Here is a 22,223-nt window from a genome sequence, read left to right as displayed (position 1 = left end):
CCCATAGATACTCGACTCGTACAGTTGCATGGTTGGGGTAGCGTCTGCTCTTGTTGAAGCTCGCCCCCGCTCCACGCGCGTCAAGACGGAGGCAAAGAACGGAGCAAAGAAGCTCCTTAATAATGGGAACTGCGCTGCGCGGATACAGGCGTTGTGTTTTACATAAAATGGCATAGCTGTCCCCATCTGGATTGTTTGCTTTTTCTCTCCTGCATTCCTCTATCAGTACAATCCTCTTTCGTCATAAATACCCCTCCTGCCCCTCTCGTCTTTTTACTTTTTTTCTTTTTCCTTCTCTCATAGAAGCAGAACCAGCAATCCTATACCCTTATACCCCTTTCGACTTATCATAAATCCTTCACCATGGCTCCTTTGACCGTTGAGCTCAACACTCCCATCACGGGCCCCTACTCACAACCCATTGGCCTGTGAGTCTCGTCCCTCGGTTCACTCCTCTGCTTGATATATAAACACAGACTAACATAACACTTGGTATCAAGGTTCATTAACAACGAGTGGGTCGAGGGTGTCGACAAGAAGAAGTTTGAGGTCGTCAACCCCGCCACCGAGGAGGTCATCACCTCCGTCTGCGAAGGTACCGAGAAGGATGTCGATCTTGCCGTTGCCGCTGCCCGCAAGGCTTTCAACACAACATGGAGAAAGATTGCTCCCGGCGAGCGTGGCCGCCTGATGCTCAAGCTCGCTGATCTCGCCGAGAAGAACCTCGACCTTCTCGCCGCTGTCGAGTCTTTGGACAACGGCAAGTCCATCACCATGGCCCGAGGTGATGTCGGCGCTGTTGTTGGATGCATCCGCTACTACGGTGGCTGGGCCGACAAGATTGAGGGAAAGACCCTTGACATTGCCCCCGACATGTTCAACTACACTCGCCACGAGCCTGTAAGTAACAAGTGAAGCCAATCGTCTCCTGGAGAACATGATTGCTAACTACAATCTCTGTACAGCTCGGTGTTTGCGGTCAGATCATTCCCTGGAACTTCCCCCTTCTCATGCTTGCATGGAAGATTGGCCCTGCCCTGGCCACTGGTAACACCATCGTCATGAAGACCGCTGAGCAGACCCCTCTGTCAGCCCTCGTCTTCGCCAACCTCGTCAAGGAGGCTGGTTTCCCCCCCGGAGTTTTCAACCTGATCTCTGGTTTCGGCAAGACTGCCGGTGCCGCCATCTCTTCCCACATGGACATTGACAAGGTCGCCTTCACCGGCTCAACCGTCGTTGGCCGCCAAATCATGAAGGCTGCCGCCGCCTCCAACCTGAAGAAGGTCACCCTTGAGCTGGGTGGCAAGTCCCCCAACATTGTCTTCAACGACGCCGACATTGAGCAGGCCATCTCATGGGTCAACTTTGGTATCTACTTCAACCACGGCCAGACCTGCTGCGCTGGTACCCGTATCTTTGTCCAGGAGGGCATCTACGACAAGTTCCTCGAGGCCTTCAAGAAGCGCGCTCTGGCCAACAAGGTCGGCGACCCATTCCACCACGAGACCTTCCAGGGACCCCAGGTCAGCCAGCTGCAGTTCGACCGCATCATGGGCTACATCCAGTCCGGAAAGGAGGAGGGCGCCACGGTCGAGATTGGTGGTGAGCGTCACGGTGAGAAGGGCTACTTCATCCAGCCCACCGTCTTCAGCAACGTCACTGCCGACATGAAGATTATGCGCGAGGAGATTTTCGGCCCCGTCGCCGCCATTGCCAAGTTCAAGGATGAGGAGGAGGTCATCCAGATGGGCAACGACTCCAACTACGGCCTGGCCGCTGCCGTCCACACCAGAGACCTCAACACCGCCATCCGCGTCAGCAATGAAATCCAGGCCGGCACCGTCTGGGTCAACTGCTACAACCTGCTGCACCACCAGATGCCCTTCGGTGGCTACAAGGAGTCTGGTATTGGCCGTGAGCTCGGTGAGGCCGCGCTGGCCAACTACACTCAGAACAAGTCTGTTGCCATCCGTCTGGGAGGCGCCCTGTTCTAAGTTACAAAAAGTAAAAAAATCTATATAAAGTATACAAAAAAAGGAGAATCAACTTGTCACGATTAGTATGAGTACTGGGCAGGGTATCTTTTATTTTCTGTTATGTAGCCTGATGTAGCTCTGAAATGAAATTGTATGACACCCACAAGTTGAGCCAAGATGCGATGAAGTGAAGTGAAGTCAATTGAAGTCGATGTCAGGAATTAGACTAGTGGAGATGGATCAATTAGCCGTCGGTTGTTTTGCAGCGCTTTGGTCAGCTGGAGATGATTTGTTGTGATGACCTCTGCCTGTTCGAATGGGGTAAATGCTGATGCGGGATGTTAGACGGTATGGACTACTAGGGAATTATCCGAAAGTATGAGCTACCTAGTATCGTGTAACGATGAGAATAAATATCCGCGGATAGATGGCTAATGGATTGAGTGCATGTTGAAATTGGAGCTCTGTAGTGTGGGTGATTGATTGTTGGATGAGATCTTGAGTGTTTGGTAGAACGTGGACGATGCCCTTCTTGGGTATAGTATGCTGCTTGGGGTGGATTATCTGATGGAGATGATTAAAATGAATAAACTTCTCATAGTCATATCTACCTCTACAGCTGAGCGCTCTTTTCAAAGAGAGAGCTGGTGCGCCGTTGGATATTGCTAGTACTGATTCTGTTGTTATCCTATCGATGTAGTGGTTGCCTGCTCAAGTGGTACAACTTCAATGATACCTGGTATTCCAGAATTTTATTTCCTGGGTTGAGACATATTAACGGCACTACAATGCCCTTTCCATCAGCATTGATATGAAATCCAGTGGTATTATAGTCTTATACTATAGCTGCCTACTACTCCGTAATGTCATCTTATAGTAAGATGTGCTTGAGTAGGTAGATACCCATCTCCTAAACAGCACGATAGCGTCACCATGTCACTACATGCAGCCTCTGTTGCGTTGCATCACCTGCTCCGTCACATTGGAGAAGCAACAAGGATAAACCAAGCGAAACAATTGCATTGTGTACAGGTTACTCTGGATAAACTGATTCATCACCTTTTTGTTCACCATGCACCTTGTACTGCAACTTTACACTGCACGCACACGTAGTGACGCAACACCCACCCACCAAGTCACTGTACTTTTGGTCGGCCTCCCGCGTCCAACTGCAACATTCGCCCAATCGGGCAGCGCCACTGTCGTGACATAAAACGTAAAACGAGGGAGGGGGAAATCAGATCACTTCCCAACCTTGTCTTGCTTTTTTCAAATCTCTCTTCAACTTCTTCTGTCATTGATTTGTGTCTCTTTTTTCTTGCTGCGTCTTTGTTAATTGTGTTTTCCTTTTGTTACGGATACCGAAAAGGTGCAGCAGATTGTAGAAGCGCTACGGAGAATATCGCACAACTAGGGTCGAGTATACGATACGACACGCCAACGACAATGGGACTCGGCTTGGGTCTCGCATTCATGCTGGTAAGGGAAGATTGATTGAATATTCAACATTCCTCGTGTCTTTTACATCTTCAATCGCTAACGCGCTTCTCTTCCAGGGCAGCGCCGTGCTGTTTGGCGTCGCAGCGTAAGTCGAACCACCCAAAGCCATGCCATTCTGATATGTCGCTACTTCTACTTACACGATAACCCTCGAACAGCGTCGTCCACTTCCACAGCGCCCATCTGTCTCTCCCCGTCAGCCCCGTCATAACCATTCTCACCATTCTTCTCCCCATCGTCTCCTTTCTCAACTCGTACATCTATCCGACGCTTTTACACTCCGCACGCAATTCGTCACATCCTCTGCATCGACTTAGTCCTACGATCCTACAGACGCTACAGGGGATTGTCACGACGATCCTTGCAACGTTGCTCTTTGAGGATGTGATACCTTCGACGACGGTGGATTGCTTGATGGAGAATCGATGGAAGGGCATGTTTCAGGCCCATGACGGGGAATCAATCCGTCTAATCCAGGACACCCTGAATTGCTGTGGTCTGAATACAGTCCAACACATGCCTTATCCTTTTATCAAACCTGATACTACTTGCTCTACAATGTATGGACGGGATAAGTCATGCAGGGGCCCGTGGACGGCGGCTCTTCGAAGCAGCACGGGAGCTGATTTCGGAGTGGTCACTGCAGTGGGATTGCTGCAGGTGAGATTCTCCTACACCAGCTGATTCACTCAATTCCACACTAACGAATTCACTTTGAATAGATTTTGAGTCTTCTCATGACCAGAGAAGGTACAAACTGGTGGAACTCATGGCGCCCTATTGCGTGGCACCGACAACGGCGTGGTGTTGAGGGTGAAAGACGCGCGCTGTTGGAAGACGTCACTGATGCAGACGAAGAGGTTGTCGAGCGACAGGACGACTCTTCTCGTTCGCGAGGATACCAGAGCCTGCCTTCTGCTGAAGCGGAAAACAGGCCGAGGGTTGAACCGTCTCCGATTCACCAAGAGGAAAACCACTGGAGAGACAGCTGAGCTGGGTTTGAATGGGCCATCCTTGATGAGAGTCATTCACCGCAGAAATGGGTAACATAATCACGACAACATGAACAGAAAGGGGAATTTTCTTGAAAAGTTGATGGATTCTTGCTTGGTATTAACAATGTTTTATCTATCGGTCTACCTTCTATCTCTTCCGTGACTCGAGTGCCTCCTTGCCTAGCTTCTCTAGCGCACTCTCATATTCTTCTATTCTCTCTTCGTTCATCTCCTCAATCATGACTCTAGCCACCTTTTGTGATCTCTTCACAGCAGCACTCTTACCAATCTTACCCCAGAACCAACCACTCTCCCCGTCTCCCACAAGTGTCCAGGCACATCCAGATCTACCAGCTCGAGCAGTACGTCCCACACGATGGACGTAACTAGCTACGCTTGGCGGCAAGTCATAGTTGATGACGTGCGGCAGCTTTGGAATATCAATACCACGTGCCACAAGATCAGATGCTATAATGAGACGGAGAGGGGAAGAAGGGGTGGTGAAGGCTCGCAGAGTCTTGCGACGGATGCTGGTTGGCGTGGTGGATGTGAGAGTGCCGATTTGTGTAGCGAGGGACTTGTCGAGGAGGATGAGCAGCCGGGATAAGCGCAGGGCAGCTTCGTTGGACTTTGTGAAGATTAATGATCTGGGGAGATGTGACTTGGACGGCTTGGAGTGTGCTTTCTTGTTGCGGGCGTTCGATTCTGCGTCTGAATCCGAATCCGATTCTGAACTTGTATCAGAGTCTGAACTAGTGTCGGAGGCAGAGTCGGAATCGGAATCCGAACTTGTATCGTCTGAGCTAGTCTCTGAGCTTGAATCTGACTGTGCTTCTGTGCTAAGATCCACATTCTTGGCATCGTCGTTAATGGCCATATGTGGGCTTCGTAGAAGATCAAGAAGATACAGTGGCTTGAGGTTTGCATCGTGAACCCTCACGGCATATTCTTTCAGAGATTCCGGCAGCGAGTGCTCCGCAACCTGAACATCCTTGCCGCTCTCCAGGACAATCAGCTTGGGTCTGCGCAGAGCGAGCTGATTCAAAAGACTTAGATCCCTCGTCAGGGTGGCACTAAGAAGAATCTTGCGGACGCCCGAGTACGGCATGTCGGGAAAGTCCCGAGCGCCAAACTGGCTCGTCTTGAATTTGTCTAGGACGACGTCTAGCCATCCTTGGAAACTTTGCGCGAGCAGCTTGTCGGCCTCGTCGACGACGAGCCAGCGGATGTAGGACAGGGAGAAGCCAGGCGTCTGGTCGAGGTGCTCGACGAGACGGCCGGGGGTGCAGATGAGGACGTCGACTTTGGAATAGAAATCAATGACTTGGCCTTGCCAGGGGCCGATGCGAGGGTTGGCACGTTGCGTATTGGGGCCGGTGAGAAAGTCGTCCAGATCGTCTTCGCTGTGGGAACTCGAGGTTCGATGTGATGCTTCTTGTTCCAGCTGCTTGTATGCTTCCGGATCGTATCGCGTCTCCTTGCTCACGAGAAGATCCTGTTCAGAGGCCAATGACTGGTTACCAATGGCGATTCCAACGCGCACCCTTTTCCTGTCTTCTCCCTCGTAGGCCTTTGCGCACAGCTCAAAGACTTCTTGGGCTTGCTTGACGAGTTCTCTTGTAGGGAGCACGACGAGCGCACGTAATCTTGTAACAACGCTGTTGCTCAGATCTCTTACAATCGGTAGAGCGTAAGCTAGTGTTTTTCCAGATCCAGTCGCCGCCGAGACAAGAAGATCGCCCGGCTGCTGCTTATTTGTAGGGAGTAGTAACGGCAGAGCTGCTGTCTGAACGGCAAAAGCTTCTGTGTAGCCCTTTTGTTCCAGCACCCGCGCTGCCTTTGGGAGGATACCCAGATCTGTAAAGGGAGTTCTAGTATCCACCGAGACACGAATGGGCGCCGAGAGCCATGGAGGAAGAGTCTCGTATGTCGGCTTTTCCGTGCTTGGTGCGGTTCGTGCGGGCTGCGGGAGAGGTTCCAGGCCATGGAGTTCGGTTGGCTCTTCCGGCTCCTCCACGATGCCTTGCTCTTTGATGATTTCGGCGTACTTGAGTGATTTGGCTTTTCGTTCAAAGACGGCCTTGTGTCGCTTGTCTTCTTCATCTTCCGCTGGAGCATCGTCCATGTCGGCATCCTGGGATTTCTTCTTCTTTTCGCGTTTGGCCTTCTTCACCTGCTTTTCATCGGATTCGGGAGCTTCCACGTCGTCCTCCGCGGGGGGTTCCGCATTTACCATCTCAGCATCCTGGGCGCTGGGACTCGTTTCGTCAACATCAACCTGCTCGGGCCTCCATTCGTTGTCTTCATCCCCATGGTCGGATGTTTCGCTTCCCTTCTTGTCTTTCTTCTTCTTCTTCTTTTCTTCCTTGTTCAATTTCAAACCATCACCGAGTTTTTCTGATTTCCTGCTCTTTTTCGGTTTTGTCTCCTCTTCATCTGCGGATTCTTGTTCTTGTTTTTGCTCTGGTTCTTTTTCCTTCCGCACTTCGTCCTTGGAACCACGCTTCGTCTTGGTCTCGGCCTCTTCTGGCTCTGTATCTGTTTCTGATTCATCTTCTGATTCGACATCTAGCGTTCGTCTCTTAGATTTCCTCGGCTTCTTTTTCTGAGATTGCAGTGGGGGCTCCCCATCGCTTCGCTTTCTCTTTGGCTTTGGAGAGTCTGCCTCCTCTTCGAACCGCTGAATTGACGGCAATTCAGTCTGTTGTTGGGTTTTGGCGCCAGGGATATAACGAGAGTAAGAGAGTCCATCACCATTTGTCGCTACGGGAGCTGCAGGTACTGATGATGGTGCCGGCGCTTGTTTCGCGACGGAAGAATCTCTGCTGGCTTTCGGAGGCGCATTCCCTCCAGCTGGAGGGATATATCTTGCATACATTTTGGAGTTTAAGATAATATGAAAAGACTGAAACCAATAAAAATGAACAAAAAAGTAAATTGACCCCAGAAATTCCGGGTTGAATCAAATGCGCTGCGCCGACAACTTTTTCTGCCACTGTCCAAGTCAATGCGATGCAGATCTGCGACCCGCGCAGTAGCTCGTCCAAAAATTTGGCAACGGAGCTGTTATCGGCGTTTTGCCGCCATTCACCGCCAAGCTTATCGACGGGCTTAGCGTCATCAATGGAGACGTATCCAATTGGAGCTCGGGAGAGTGAGTCTATAACTGCCCTTAAATTACATCCACCTTGTAAAGACCTCCTGTATAACCTCCCCAGGAATCCCAAGGAGTATTTAATGATATGGTATCGACTGAGATGATATGATACAACGAGGAAGAGTGCATAGCACCTAGGCGGAAGAAGAAGAAGAAGAAGAAGAAATCAGCCGGTGGTGACGACGCTCACATGCTGTATCTCACCCTCTGTCTCAGCATCAGTCGCTCTCACAATCGCAAAGATCCATGATCACGATATCCAGCATCCAGGGCTCATATTCCATAATTTATCAACTACAAGATGGCGCGCAAAACCTACAACATCGCCATGGTTAGCGACTTCTTCTTCCCCCAACCCGGCGGCGTCGAGTCTCACATATACCAACTCTCGAGCAAACTCATCGACAGAGGCCACAAGGTCATCATCATCACGCACGCCCACGATGATCGCAAGGGAGTCCGCTATCTCAACAACGGCCTCAAGGTCTATCATGTGCCGTTTCTAGTCATCTATCGGCAGGCAACCTTTCCTACCGTCTTCTCCTTTTTCCCCATTCTACGAAACATCTGCATCCGTGAGCAGATTGAGATTGTCCATGGCCACGGCAGTCTTAGTTCGCTCTGCCACGAAGGCATCTTGCATGCAAGAACCATGGGGCTGAGGACTGTGTTTACCGATCATTCGCTCTTTGGGTTTGCGGACGCTGCCAGTATCTTGACAAACAAGCTACTCAAGTTTATTCTCAGCGACGTGGATCATAGCATATGCGTGAGCCACACCTGGTATGTAAAACGACAGATTCTCCCTGCAATTTACCCTTTTTAAATCTAACCAACTTTTAGCAAGGAGAATACTGTGCTTCGTGCATCACTAGACCCTCTCATGGTATCAGTCATTCCCAATGCCGTCGTGGGCGAAAACTTTCGGCCTCGCGACTATCCAGCACCGTCAGACCAGGGAGGAGGCTTCAGGTCCGAGCCATCCCCTCGCCTTCTCGGCCCCGACGACATGATCACCATCGTCGTCATCTCCCGTCTCTTCTACAACAAAGGCACAGACCTTTTAACCGCCGCCATCCCCCGTATCCTGGAGAACCACCCCAACACCCGATTCATCATCGCCGGCTCAGGCCCCAAGGCTATTGACCTGGAGCAAATGATTGAGACCAACGTGCTACAAGACCGCGTCGAGATGCTCGGCTCCATCCGCCACGAGGACGTGCGCGACGTCATGACCCGCGGCCACATATACCTTCACCCTTCCCTTACCGAAGCCTTTGGCACCGTCATCGTCGAAGCTGCCTCGTGCGGCTTATACGTCGTGTGCACCCAAGTCGGCGGCATCCCAGAAGTCCTCCCATCGCACATGACGACCTTTGCAAAGCCCGAAGAGGACGACATCGTGGCCGCCACGGGCAAGGCCATCACCGCCATGCGGGCGGGGAAGATCCGCACCGAAAAGTTCCACGACGAGGTCAAGAAGATGTATTCGTGGTCCAACGTCGCCATGCGCACCGAGCGCGTGTATGACGGCATCTGCGGGACTATTAGCGAGGAGGAGTTTTACGGCTTCGATACTAGCGGTTATAACGGGAGCCGCATACGAGACTTTGCGCTCATTGATAGGCTGAAGCGGTATTATGGCTGCGGCATCTGGGCTGGTAAGCTGTTTTGTCTGTGCGTTGTCGTGGATTACTTGTTCTTCTTGTTTCTTGAGTGGTGGTTCCCCAGGGAGAATATCGATGTTTGTCCGGATTGGCCGCGGAAGTCGCCTGCAAAGGACAAGGCGCAGGACTCGATGAAGATTGCACTGAGCAATCGATCAACTTCATCGATTAGAGTTCCCAAGTTGGATAGGTGAAGGGTTTAGATCGTTGTTTTAAGAGACAGCTTATTGGAGGCGTGTTTTTAAAGTTTCTTATTATGGGATTGTGTGAAAGAGTCACAGTAGTCTCTCCCCTTATGATAATTCAGAGCGAATAGCGCAATGTTACCACGAAAGTAGACTGGATTTATAGAATCTTATATCAACATTCACCTAATCAATCATTCATGAACCATAAACACGCCCTAGTCGCTTCATGTGTCACGTAACGCAAAGCATCAAAGGCATCGCCCGAACGTTAGACATTATCAAGCCCCAGTTGCGATTACTGGAGATCTTGGCTCGCATTTCGAGTTAAAAGCTAATAGAAGCTAATAATTACTCTCTGAACTTTGCAACTCTAACAAAAAAGGCGCTATACACAACTCAAAAGCCATCGCAAAAGCATCAAAAACCCCCAGTTTCGCCGCTTCCCGTTACCCGCTAATACCCTTTCCCTTTCCCTTCCACATAACGCTCCCCAGCTACTTCGATAACTTCGAGCCCCTTAAGACCCTCGGACTCCGCACGCCCTTCCCACGAGGCTTCTCGCCCAGCATTTTCATAAGCACAGGCTGTTTCTAACTCCTAGTACTGATACGTCTCCTCTTGGCCGTCCCCGAAGCCGAAGCCGAGTCCCCATCGCCAGCAAGCTCGTCTTCCTCTTCAGCAGTGTCTTCCGCCGGTGTGGCCACACTTCCCTGCCTCGTCGTGGATATCGGTGGAATACCCCTGTCCTTTTCGGCCGCGCGCAAATCGCCCAGTAGCTTCTCGACCTCGAGAAACATGCTCTGCGTGTTCTTAACCACTCCGTTTTCGTCGAGTCGATAGCCAACGACTTCTTCCTCATCGCTTTGGGACCTTCTCATAAACGCCGGTCCAGGACCACGATCGGGATCGGGATTGTACATGATTGCATTGCAGAACATGTGCACCAGCTCACGCTCGAGGTGAGCGCTATTGATGATACCTCTCGGAGGAACGAGATCGTCGGAGATGGGAAGCCAAACGCTCGCCGTACCCGGATCGCCGCCCGGCAGATTGGCCGCCGCCTGAAGCGCCGCTTTGTTACCTGCCTTGATGGCAGAGCGGATAGAGGTAATATCTTGCGGCTGCAGTACGATCTGCCTATAATTCGGCGCGTCCTTTTCTCGCAGCGCTGTCGCAAACATGTTGGCATCGCGATGGCTCGATATCTGGTCGAGGGCTGACGAGGACACCTTTGTGAATCCTCGCGTCCACAACACATGCGTTGGAGGGCCTTGAAGGTCAGTAGGAGTGTCCTGCCGCTTCCGCTTGGGTGCACGGGTCATACTACTGGGTGTGGCCATCAGGCCACGTCCTGGCATACTCTCATCCGCAGTTGTATCGCCGGTTTCTTCTCGAAGCCGCGGCGTTGCAACCTCCTTCTTTACCTTGGTCACGGAGTGATCTAGTGAGAGCTCATCTGTTTGGGATATCACAGACTGGCTTCTCCTTGTGCCTGTGGCAGACGGTGTTGCGCTTGGGCCACGACTTCTCTGCACTGAACGTGGCGGTCGACCTCGAGGTGTCTTTGCTGGGGGTGTTGCCTCGACTTTAGCAGTGGGTTTCGAGGCGGCCAGCTTAGGGACTGCCTTAACTGCAAGGTCCTTTGCGACGGCGGGCTTCGGTAACGGAGGACTAACGGGTTCGTAGGCCGGGCTCTCCGGTTCCGATGTTATCGGACCAGGAGTGGATGGTGTCGAGTGAGATGCCCATTTCGTTCCAAATCCGCGTTTAAGAGAGACGGGACTAGACGGTGCTGGCGTCCGTGGCGCAGGAGACGCCGGACTAAGACGCCTGGCAGGCCCTGGAGTAGCCGCTTGCCGAATCATATGCTCTGGGATAGCGGGACGTGGAGGTTGAGCCACATATGGTTTGGCCGTAGGAGAAGCAGAGGGCATCGCCCGGGCTCCCTGTTGTGCTGAGGGAGCACCTGGTTGCCATCGCTGCGTTGCGACAGCTCCAGGGGCCCCTTTGTTGGGAATGGGAGAGCCAGCGGCGGTTATCGAAGGTGATGTTTTGGCAGGAGTTGCGGAAGCAATTGCTCGTGGAGTCTGGATTCTCGGTATATGCTGGAATTTCTGAGCCAGTAAGGATGGCTGGGCCTGCACCGCTCTCTGAATATGCTGATGCTGAGGAGTCGTTTGTTGACCCTGTTGCGCTTGTTGCTGCTGAGGATGAAGTTGGGGTTGTTGTTGAGGTTGGATAGGACGGCTTGTTGAGGCTGAGGGTGCTGCTGGCGGGCGAACCTGCTGTGTAGCCCCTGGCCCGGTTGGACGAGGAGGTCCTGGCTGTAGGGCAGGGGGGGCCAGTTGGCCTGCAGGTTGAGGAGGAACCAGGACAGGTTTTGCTGCTGGCGGTCGAGCCTGTTGCTGTTGCGGCTGCGACTGCGGTTGCGGTTGTGGTGAATGTGCCACTTGTCCGTGTGGCGGTTGTGGAGGATACTGAATATGCTGCTGTTGTGGATGTTGTGGATGAGATACTGGCTGTCGTTGCCATTGTTGCTGCGGTGGTAGAGGCTGCTGCTGCTGCTGCTGCTGTGGCGGCGGCGCCTTTTGAAGAGCTGCATTGCCTGGGGAAGAGAGGATCGGTGGCGAGAATTGCTCGGCTGGGAGACCCGGCGTTGTTTGCGGAGGTTGATAAGGCTTCTCCCACTTCAGCGACCCAGCCTGAGCAGGGGCTGCTCCTGGAACGGTTGGGGGCTGCGGGCCAGTAGCCTCTGGTCGGGGAGAAAGAATTTGTTTCGGCGGTTGTTGAGTCGGCGGTTGCAATACCTGGGAGGTTGGTTGTGCCGTGGGAACTCCGGCCGGCGCCTGAAGCACAGAAGAGGTTCCATTTGGTGGCTTCGGCGAGACTCCCTGTCGAGGCGGTGGTGTTGCAGATACCAATTGAGTAGGCAACGCGACCTTGGGCGCTGCAACGCCAGATATCGGGGGCTTCGGCGGTGGGACAGGCGTATTGGGCGTCGGTCCTTTTCTGATGCCAGCTGGGACTGTTGGTGTTTGTGCTGGCGAAGGAGTAGCTCCATTCGAAGGTGGCATCGGAGATGGAATCGATACTGTCGATGACGGTGTTGTCGTTGCCGCCGCCGCTGCCCTTGGATCTCGTGGGGCCAGAGTCGGCGTGACATTCTGGCTCGCTGCCACCTTGGCAAGTCTCTCCTTTTCGCTCCGCTCCAGCAATTGAATCTCTCTCTGCAGTGTTGCAAACCTGCGTTCGTCCTCGCGAATCAGTCCGACCGTGTGTTCTCGATACCGTGCGTACAATCGATTGACTATGGCTGGGATGCGGTCGATATTCTCGTAGATCTCCTTAAGTGTCGGCAGCGGAGGGCTCCCCAGCTTCCTCTTACGCGACCCAGGCGATCCCAGTCCATCGCCACCTGTCGCCGCCCCTCCTTCAGCGCGCTCAGCATCGCCTTTGAGCTCATCTCGCAGCAACCGCAGGAAGAGCTGCTGCAGCGCCTCGGGGGCTAGGCGCGCAGCATCGTAAGTGTCGCCGCTCTTGATGAGCGCATTCCCCTTGAGCAGCTCCGAGATGCGCGCAAACGCCCCGCTGTCGACTCCGTGGGAAAGCAGCGACTGGAACAGGAACAGCGACTCGAGGGGCGTGTATGCGGCCGGTTGATTCATGCCCCAAGGTCCGCCTCGCCGGCTATCGAGGGGGCCGTCACGCTTCGTCGCAACAGGATATATGGGCGCCACGATCTAATCAGAGACGAAGCGAAACACGACGGTTAGGACACATCTCATCTACGTCATTACGAACAATGGCAGGGGGGATGAAGCAAGTGATGATAAAACATACAGGCAGCCGTGGATCCAGATTCCAGTCCCTTCAGGCGGTGGCTTCAACTTCCTTTTCTCATCTGACCCGACGTGGCTGCTCCGACACGGCCTGGTTCGTTTCAATGCGCTACGATCTTCGTTCAACCGCGTATTGTAAACTTTTTTTTGTCGTTCGCGACCGAGTTGTTCCGAATCACGTGACGGAGGATGTGCTTTTGCGAGGCTGCGGAAGTTCGTCGTGGATAATTTTTGGAGATGGAAAGGAAACGAGATTGCAGCAGCGGAGAAACGCAGGGGACAAAGCTTCGATCGCGGCCACGTCACGTGATATCCAAAGTAGCCAAGCCAGCATCAGCTGCAGCGAATAGGCATCAACCATCGAATTTCTCTACAGACACGACGGGAATTGTTTTGTAAAATCATCAGTATGAATATTTAGAATCATGTCGGCACACGCACGCGCGCGGAGCTGCCCTGATTAATGGCCCTTTTATGGCCTCTGCTCTTGAAACTAGTATGTAAAGGAATTCATGCCACCGCCCTCTCCCATGGCCAATCAGCCCATGTAAGATACAGAAATGCATCTGATTTACCAGCCTTAAACTCCAGTTCTCCCGTGGTATCATATCAGCGCTGTAAAAAGCAGAACCCCATGTCTGAAGCACAGTCCGCCTCTCCCTTTCGAGCTCATATGTAGAGCTTTCCCCTGATAATATATGAAATTCCAAACGCCATTCTGTGGGCTGTTCCGTCCCTGTAGTGATTGACCGCACTTGGTACAAAAGAAAACAAAATTATGGTATGGTATGGTTTAGTGACAAACAAGATACAATGAAAAAAAAAGGATGTCATCTTGATGATGTTGTGCTTGAGGTTTCGTCCGTGCTACCGCGACGATCCACACTTGACACTTCTGTGTCTTGTTCTATCGGTTGGCTGGTGAGGCGCAACTTCTCGTCTAATAAGGTGACGAGTCTTTCTGAGTATTGATCCAAGAGGCCGCTCAGAACCGTCTCATTCATCGCTCTGCTCCTGATTGCGCGGTCGCCCAGCGCGGCAGCAGTGAACCGCAACTCCTGATCCAGTTCGCCGAGAGCATCTGGATTGATAGGTTCTGCTGACGAGAGCTTCTTCCTGTATGCTCTCAAAGTACGACAGGTTTGTTCCGTCGCCGCCGTCAAAGATGTATTTCCACGAAGGTTGGGGGTGGAAGTCTTCTTGCGCGCTGCGTGGCCGAGGGCCGGAAGTGATGGCCTGCGAGAGAGCCTGGCCCTTGGGCTAAGCGGAGGGCTGCTAGTATGAACATCAATTCCCCTTCGGCGCGAAGGCGTGTCGTCCAAAGCCCTGCTAGCACCAGGGCTAATTCGTAAAGTCCCAGAGGGTGTCCTGGCGCCGGGGGTATTGGAAGAGAGATCGAGTCGAGAATTGCGCTTCCGTACCGTTCGGATTTGCAATGGCGGCGGCGGCGAGGAACGTTGTCCTGTCGAACCTTCTCGCGGGCGTTGGAATTCGGCCAATTCAGCTTTTGATAAGACTTTTCGCAAGGGTGGCCTGCCCGAGGTGGCGTCTCTCGAAGGTGACGGCTCTCTACTTTTCATCCGCTCGTGAACATCTAGGGACCAAATCATGATTGTCCCGTCAGCCGCAACGCTCACAACACGTCTGCTCTCATCGCTGTCTTCAACAAAGCACACGCCATTGATGGCCTCGGTATGGCCCCATTCTCGGTCCAAAAAGCTCCCAGAAATAGCGTCGTAGAGCCGGATGGATTTGTCAGTATTGGAGGCGGCCAACAGAAAATCAGAGTCTCTAGGCGAACCCTGTTCAATGGATATGGACTCGAGAACGGCGGATTCTATGCTGCTCTCATCCATACACTTGAAGCAGTTGATCGGCCGTCCCGTCAAGATATCGTACTGGCAGACGGATCGGTCTAGCATAGAAACAAACACTGTCCGACTATCCAAGCTCACAGTCATGGAAGTGGGCGACGCCTTGAGAGAGACGACCTTTGAAGGAATGGCAGCTATTGCGTCTGGGTCTCCTTCTTTGGTAACTAAATCGTGAATATGCATTATTCGGTCCCACGAACAAGTCATTACCTTGTCATCCGATGAGATGAGAACTTGAACGACCCTGGCGGCAAACTCAATGGTTTGAAAATGCTCGATATTGCCGCTGGCAGAAGCACGGTGAAATAGCTGTGCAGTGCGGTCCCTACCACAACAAGCCATAAGGAATTTCTCTCCATCTTCATACAGGCTGATGGATGTACAATCAGCCGAGTGAGCTTTGGTATCGAGCAGACACTCCTCTGTAACTGTATCTGTAACTCTCAATACTCCGAGGCGATCGGCTGTGACCAAGAGACGCCCACTCTTTGAGACTTTGACACAGGTCAATTGATTCGGCGGCTCCGGATTGGCATCCGGCGCACTCAGACCCTCCAGCGGAATGCTGATGGACGCTTTGATCTTACCGGCCAAGTCCCAAAAAGTCACCATGCCAGAGGACGACCAGGTCAAAAAAGCCGCCTGCATCTCATTTAACCTGTCCATGGGACAAATTCCAGCCACCGGCTCTCCATGGCCTGGGATATGAATGTGGGATGACGGCTCGGCCGTTTGACCAGGCACGTAGTCCAAATCCCAAATATCAATTGATCCTTTGGCGTCAATAGTGACCGAGTTATTCATCATGAAACCCAAGGCCACTAATCCAGTCGAGGATTGCGACGTGCCAATAATACAGTCATTGCTCCCGTCCATAAGCCTAACAACGTCGAGTTTTGTGAAATTGCCGCCTTTGCCGCCAACATACGCAACATTGCCTCGAATTTGAATGGTCGATATAGAGAACTCCAGGTTGAGAATGCAGACAACTTTCGTCTGCTTATCGTCGCCGTCTAAAATGCACACATCGCCTGCCTCTGTGCAAATGATGAACCTGCTACCGTCGACAGCTGCGCAGCTGAAAGTAGCTTCCAGAAGGCTTCCCAGGATAATATTTCGGCCAGGCAACGTCTTTTGAGACGTCGGTGACAAGGGAGGGTGATCCGAGCCAAACTTTGGCTTTGTCGGAGAGATGCCGGCGTTTTCATCAATCTTCCACATCTTGATATGCCGGATGCCGAGAGTGATGAGTGAGTTTCCCAGCCACACCATTTCTTTGACGTAAGATGTGCACCTATTTTGCTGAAAGAGTTTGGTCTGGCCATTACGAGGGTCTACTTTCCAGACATACAGATAGCCATCGTTTGCGGCTCCGAGGGAGGCGAGATACTTGGAATCCTCGGACCATGCCACTGCGTTAACGCCAAATGCATGCTCACTAATTGACACTAGAGGAATATCGGAGGATGCATCCTGGAGGCTGAAAATCAAGACCCGAGGCGAATATCCAGTCTCGCCCACGGCCAAGTACTTGCCATCTGGACTTAGACTGAGGCAGGTGGCCGCCTTGATACGCTCGCGGCTGGTCCACGTCCTAGATATTGAACCGTCTGCCCAATCTGGCGCACTGTGAGAGTCTCGATAGCCGGCAGCAACACGGTTCCGGCTGTCATTGGCCTTTGGGGCCGTCGTCGTTGTCGTCGGTGCAGATGGTCCGTTCTGGGAAGCGGCGTAGAGGGACGCAACATTGGGGCGAGCTCGGTAGAATCGCTGAGTATACTGGTCGGCGTCGACATGAACAACCACGACGGCACCGCCAGCAGTGTAGGCAAAGGTGGTGCCGACGGCATCAAAGGCGGTGGGTGAGCGGCATGTTGTCCCGACAACTCTCTTGAGCGAAAGGCGGGATTCGAACACGGGTCGACCGCGCAGCGGAGACCTCGGGCGTCGGGTGGTGAGAAAAGGTGAATTGGAGGGGGTAAGCTTCAGCCGGTTGCTGGAGGGAGTCGCCGTCATCTCGCCGCCATGGACAGTAAGACGAGGACGATGTTTAGGATGTAACAAGTCGTCGTCGAGTAATCATTGAGATGTGGGAAGGAGAGGAAAGATGTGAAGAAGAAAACAGCAAGAAAAGCAGAGTCAATGGAAGCAAAGATGAGCGCTATGTTGGGCCGACGACGCCTTGGAGTCGTTGGGCAAAGCGAATTGCTAGATCGGGTAGGACAAATAAGGAATAGAAATGGAATGACGTTGCAGTTGTCTGATGCTCAAGCTCTGCCCAGTGACAGCTGCTTGGTCAAGATGGTGAAAGCTATCAACATCCATTGGGGGTCAGCGCATGCTGCATCTAGCGGGGCAACGCACAGCACAGCACAGCACAGCTCATGGCTAGGGTTTACTCACAGCGACTATGAAGAGAAGAAGAGCAAAGAAGCATCGCCAGAAAAGGGCAAATGCAAATGGAATGCAAAATGGGGAGCCTCGGCGAGTCGGGGGCAGCGGCATGTACAAGTAAGATCTGGGCGGTCGAGCTGAGATTTCGACACCGGTCTCTGCCTGTACGAGGACGAGCACCTGGATTTGCCCGTGCTGAGACTTTTTTTGGTTCCCGTGCTACCGGTCGGTTCCCAAGCAGGAGCGCCTCTTGCCGGCGCCACTGCAGTGCAGCCACAAAAAGAAAAGCAGAAGAAAAAAAAAAGAAACCGGTGAATGAAAAAAAAAAATTGAGTTCCGATGATGCAGGTCGGCAGGCTCCAGCGGCTCCAGCGCTGCAAAATGCGCTACGAGAGTGGAAGAGTTTTGGAGACAGCTTGCCGCTACTTCGATGGTTCCCGGGGGCCTGTGGAGCACCGCTTAGAAACGTGCAAGGGGTCTCCAGACAATCAGGAGAGCTGCCAGTTATAGCAGAAGGCTGGAGCGCTGGAAGCGCTGAACAGCCCGCTAGGGAACCCGAGCTCAGGCAGGGTGGAGTGGCTGGACGAGAGGCTGCCCTATCGCAGGCGGCCGTCAAAGACATGCAAATGGCGCCCAAGAAACCCAAAAGCCCAAGAAGAAAGACCCCTGTTGCTGGGACACCGAAAAAGGAGATGGGCGAGGCGCTAACGGGGCATGGATAGATGGTTTGTTCCCTTTTGCGGCAAGGGCCAGTGGTGACGGGAATTGTTGATGCTGGAGGGCAATGATGGAATGTTAAATGAGATTGAGCGGGCGTGTACATGTTTTGTAGCTCCAAATTTCAAGCTCATTTGTATATATGTACTAGTGAGTACATGTATTACCATACCTAGTAGTATTTGCCCAATCAATACCTCAATTCTACACCTCTGAATCACCCCCGTCCAAGTACAGTGCATGTACTCTGTGCTATATGCAAACACCCGTGAATATCATCATCACCATCACTAACCCACCAAATCTCTCCAGACAACAGCCTAATCTCGCTGGATACCACCATCGTGGCGCCTCCAGTTCCCACAGCCAATGTCGTTTGCGTGATTCCGCCCCTCGTTTCCATGCGGCAGCATCTCAACAGGGTCCCGGGGTTCGCCGGGTCAATACAAACGAGAGCGCGTCATTCGCCCAGCCGCACAAGGACAAAAGTAAAATGACGACGGGCCCTGTCCACCAGCCTCACTTTATTACTGCTGCTGCATGTCTTATCCAACGGAGATTAAGTGTATCCTTGTCTCGACAATAGCATCTAACAATGCCTGGTCAATCTTGCAATCACGGGGCCAATAAGCCCGCTCGTGCCAAAGCCAGTGGTTGGCGTCTTGTCTTTCATATCGACTTACACCAATTGAGCATCTACAGTATTATATGGCGGCCTCATATCCGTACAATGGGAATTTCTCTCCATGCCATACCATAGATCAGCATCCTTCATGTCCGCACCCACGCTAGTTTATTGCGCCGTCACCTTTCAAAATCCGATAGTCCATAACACCCCAATTGCCTTTTTCCCATTCCCCTGCCCCTTTTTTTCCAGCCGTCGCCCATGCACCAAATCTCATCACGCCTCTCGACTTACGAGCATTAATTTCTTCCTTTTCCCAGTACACACATGGATATGCGCCACAGAACTCCGTGTTTCTCACCTCCAGTTGACATGTCTCTTACGCCAAGCAGCAATCGTTGACCATGGCACCGCTTCAGGCTATAAAGACGCGGATCTATCAAAAGATCCCGCCAAAAGAGAGATCAATCTCAGAGAGGCGCAATAGCGGAAGAGCACCCTTGCATGACCCAGGCAGTCGGACAGCGGTAGTGTGGTGTATCAGATCCATTCAGTGTCTTAAAACGTGAATGACATGGACGCACCACCTACATGTAGACGGCATGAAGCTACCAAAGTAGATGTACGCATAGGTACCTACCTCCAAACAACATCAGCATCCAGCATACTACGAAGTGTAGAAATCTCGACACACGGGCACCAGACAATGTGACCCTTACCGGATAATATATCCTCCTTCAAGACATTATCAAACCCCTCCTCTATTTTCCATACCCTGTTTCAGCCTCCTCTCTAGTCTTCCGTCTCCCCTGCCCATCTAGTAATTCCCAACCCTATTCAGTCACCTGAAATCCAAACTCCCATTGATGCATCTCAATGTCTCGCTCTTTATCACCAAAAACACTAGCATTCTCTTCGAGCCCTGTTGCATGACCTGGTTGGTTACCATGGTAGTCGCTGTGGTGAGTAGAGTAGCGTGGCCTTAATTCTACATTGCATGGATGGCCTCCCAGCGCATGAGATTGAACGGCAGCTTATGCGATGACTGTGACGGGCGCTGCGTTACATCAAAAATAAGTCAACGAGTCCTCTAATCACATCAGCACATCAGCACATCATCTTCATAACCTCAACATCATACAGCCGTGCTTGAAACGCTTCGCCATGCATTTGCCCTCTTGTTGCTCAATCATCCCCATTCAGCAAGCCAATCATACAATCCAACACCACATAGACCACAATACGGTAAAATCATATCGTCTTTTTTTTCCTTTTCCGTTCTCCCTAAGCCATTATATGGGGTTGGCGACAATTCAAGGGTCAAGATGGGACAGACGCGCTTTCAGTGAACAAAAGGGGATTTAATACAAATGGCCTTTTTCACAACCAACACCATGACTTTAGCCCCTCCCCCACATCTAGATGACTCTGACTGTTGTACAAGCTTTTTACGCCTTAATTCCCCCTCTATACCCGTAGACCCAGCTCCTCAGCATAAGGCAGCACAAACAAGTCACCAACGGTGGAGACTGTCGCCTTTCCGTCAAGGAGAGCCTTGGCGGTCTAATTGAGAAAAAAACAAAGCATGTCAGCATAGCTCAAAAAGTAGGTTGGGGGACGGGGAAAGGAGGGGAAACAATAAGTTACTCACCGTCTTCAGCTTATCGGCAGTGACAGCGTCGAGGGACTTGGTCAGGGCAACGAGGTCCTGGACCTTGCCGTTGTGGACGAGACCGGTACCGGCCAGCAGAACGCTAGAGCCACGAGTGCCGGCCTTCTCGAGCAGGTTGAACTTGGCGTTGGCGACGGCCTTGGCCACGTCCTCCTTGCTGACTGTGCCGGCGGCGATGGCCTTCAGGGCCTTGACGGTCTCCTCAGCAGCCTTGCGAACAGAGGCGGCGGCACCGGACAGCTGGACGGTCAAAAGACCAGCGTCAGAGTAGGCCTGGTTGGAGGAGACAATGGAGAGACCAGGAGTTCCGGCAGTGGCCTTAGACAGGAGGCTGAAGCCAGGGGCCCACTTGATGGTGGACTGACCACCGAGAAGGGTAGCCAGAACCTCGATCTCGGGCTTGGAGCCAGCGGCGTCGGATCCGGGGAAGGCAATCACAACGGCGTTGCCAGCGGTGTGGCTGGTTCGCTGTTCACCACCAAAGTACTTGGAGGCCTCGGTCTTGAGGGTCTGTCCGCTGCTGGCGGTAGCAGGAACGCCCTTGAAGAACTGGTCAACCCACTTGGACAGGGCCTGCGAGCCGGCACCGTCGGCGACAACGGCAATGTTGGGCTTGGAGTAGACGACATCGGCGAAGCTGGCAACGTACTCCTCGTTGACGTACTTCTGGAAGGGAGCAGTGGTGGAGGGGTTCAGGGCGGCACCGAGACCAGAGTGGAAGGCCACGGCGTGAGCGTTGTCCAGAGCGAGGCCGGCAACGTCGGCGTTGACGGCGGCCTTCTTGTAGGGCAGGACTCGTTCAATCTCCTCGTGGAACTCGTGGGCTATATGAAAGACAAATTTTTTAGCCTCCGTCGTGAAGAATCAGCTTTTTCTAGATTTTGCGATCCGGCCATCTCTTACTGGTGTACTTGGTCTGGGACACAACCTCGGCCAGGAGCTCGGCGAAGTAGGGCAGATCATCGCGCAGGAAGCTGGCCTCGATGACAAGGGCCTCACGGGTGTGAGAGGCAGTCAATTGGCCTCCGAGAAGCTCAGACTCGCGGGCAATGCGCAGGGCAGATCGTCGCTGGGTGGTCTAGAGCCGATATAAAATTAGCTCAAGCTCTGCCAACGAGCCTCGAAAAAATAGCAGAATGCGCCCGTACCTTGAAGGCAAACTGCTCCAGACCATAGGTCAGTCCGGGCAGAGGCTGGTAACGAGTTCCGGCCTTGGCCACAACCGCCAGCGTCGTGGTCGGTCCGTGGGCATCCTTGGAGGCAATCTTCAGCCCACTGACATCGGCAGTCTCGTACGATGCGGTTGGGGCAGCGGCAGCAGCATAGCCGCGGCGAGGCACGGCGCCTGACCGGCGGGCGGCCTGTTGCACGCTTCGAGAGAGAGCCGATCTCGAAATCATGGTCGAGGGTGATGGCGTAGTCAATTGACGGTCCTTGAGGCGTCGTGATGGAGCAATGGATCGCCGAAAAAGAAGTGCCTCGTCGTGCAGCTATCCGTCTAATTTTCGGCAGCCGGGGAGAGGTTGGCTCGGTCACGTGATGCGCCGCGGATATCCATCTTTGCGCTCCAAAGTTGCCTCTTGACGTCGGTTTGTAATCAGTAGCTTGCCTTCTTTTCT

General features: G+C 52.7%; 7 protein-coding genes and 1 pseudogene across 8 annotated transcripts; 3 read left to right on the top strand and 5 right to left on the bottom strand.

Moving 5' to 3' along the window:
• Nucleotides 1–363: 363 nt before the first annotated feature.
• On the top strand, nucleotides 364–1,994 carry M431DRAFT_499226 (hypothetical protein; the record flags this gene model as incomplete). The annotated part of the gene is made up of 3 exons (XM_024917773.1): nucleotides 364–428; nucleotides 501–900; nucleotides 966–1,994. The coding sequence occupies 3 exons, from the start codon at nucleotides 364–366 to the stop codon at nucleotides 1,992–1,994; spliced, it is 1,494 nt and encodes a 497-aa protein (XP_024770082.1).
• A 1,428-nt stretch (nucleotides 1,995–3,422) lies between these two features.
• On the top strand, nucleotides 3,423–4,468 carry M431DRAFT_485793 (hypothetical protein; the record flags this gene model as incomplete). The annotated part of the gene is made up of 4 exons (XM_024916322.1): nucleotides 3,423–3,455; nucleotides 3,533–3,561; nucleotides 3,635–4,136; nucleotides 4,199–4,468. 4 exons carry the CDS (start codon nucleotides 3,423–3,425, stop codon nucleotides 4,466–4,468), a joined length of 834 nt encoding a protein of 277 aa, XP_024770081.1.
• Nucleotides 4,469–4,619: 151 nt separating this feature from the next.
• On the bottom strand, nucleotides 4,620–6,596 carry M431DRAFT_95238 (hypothetical protein; the record flags this gene model as incomplete). The annotated part of the gene is made up of 1 exon (XM_024924682.1): nucleotides 4,620–6,596. One exon carries the CDS (start codon nucleotides 6,594–6,596, stop codon nucleotides 4,620–4,622), a length of 1,977 nt encoding a protein of 658 aa, XP_024770080.1.
• A 1,333-nt stretch (nucleotides 6,597–7,929) lies between these two features.
• M431DRAFT_499223 (glycosyltransferase family 4 protein) lies at nucleotides 7,930–9,489 on the top strand (the record flags this gene model as incomplete). Its single annotated transcript, XM_024917772.1, has 2 exons — nucleotides 7,930–8,411; nucleotides 8,472–9,489. 2 exons carry the CDS (start codon nucleotides 7,930–7,932, stop codon nucleotides 9,487–9,489), a joined length of 1,500 nt encoding a protein of 499 aa, XP_024770079.1.
• Nucleotides 9,490–9,691: 202 nt separating this feature from the next.
• Nucleotides 9,692–10,894, bottom strand: M431DRAFT_511963 (hypothetical protein). The gene has a single exon (XM_024919767.1). It carries the CDS (start codon nucleotides 10,839–10,841, stop codon nucleotides 10,074–10,076), a length of 768 nt encoding a protein of 255 aa, XP_024770078.1. The 5' UTR covers nucleotides 10,842–10,894; the 3' UTR covers nucleotides 9,692–10,073.
• A 3,258-nt stretch (nucleotides 10,895–14,152) lies between these two features.
• Nucleotides 14,153–17,212, bottom strand: M431DRAFT_485789 (hypothetical protein; the record flags this gene model as incomplete). The annotated part of the gene is made up of 1 exon (XM_024916321.1): nucleotides 14,153–17,212. The coding sequence occupies one exon, from the start codon at nucleotides 17,210–17,212 to the stop codon at nucleotides 14,153–14,155; it is 3,060 nt and encodes a 1,019-aa protein (XP_024770077.1).
• Nucleotides 17,213–17,337: 125 nt separating this feature from the next.
• M431DRAFT_541235 lies at nucleotides 17,338–18,312 on the bottom strand (annotated as a pseudogene; the record flags this gene model as incomplete). The annotated part of the gene is made up of 2 exons: nucleotides 17,338–17,507; nucleotides 17,600–18,312. Coding segments are annotated over 2 exons (757 nt in total), but the record flags the coding sequence as incomplete, so codon positions are not given.
• Nucleotides 18,313–20,399: 2,087 nt separating this feature from the next.
• M431DRAFT_499221 (hypothetical protein) lies at nucleotides 20,400–22,004 on the bottom strand (the record flags this gene model as incomplete). Its single annotated transcript, XM_024917771.1, has 4 exons — nucleotides 20,400–20,495; nucleotides 20,584–21,428; nucleotides 21,508–21,682; nucleotides 21,753–22,004. The coding sequence occupies 4 exons, from the start codon at nucleotides 22,002–22,004 to the stop codon at nucleotides 20,400–20,402; spliced, it is 1,368 nt and encodes a 455-aa protein (XP_024770076.1).
• Nucleotides 22,005–22,223: the final 219 nt, after the last annotated feature.

The sequence above is a fragment of the Trichoderma harzianum genome (assembly GCF_003025095.1).
Source record: "Trichoderma harzianum CBS 226.95 unplaced genomic scaffold M431scaffold_14, whole genome shotgun sequence".
In the NCBI taxonomy this organism is placed as follows: Eukaryota; Fungi; Ascomycota; class Sordariomycetes; order Hypocreales; family Hypocreaceae; genus Trichoderma; species Trichoderma harzianum.
This window is presented reverse-complemented; position numbering and strand designations above follow the sequence as displayed.

Excerpts from the sequence above, each read along its gene's own strand:
- M431DRAFT_511963 (XM_024919767.1), bottom strand. The coding sequence starts at position 10,841 with ATGCCAGGACGTGGCCTGATGGCCACACCCAGTAGTATGACCCGTGCA.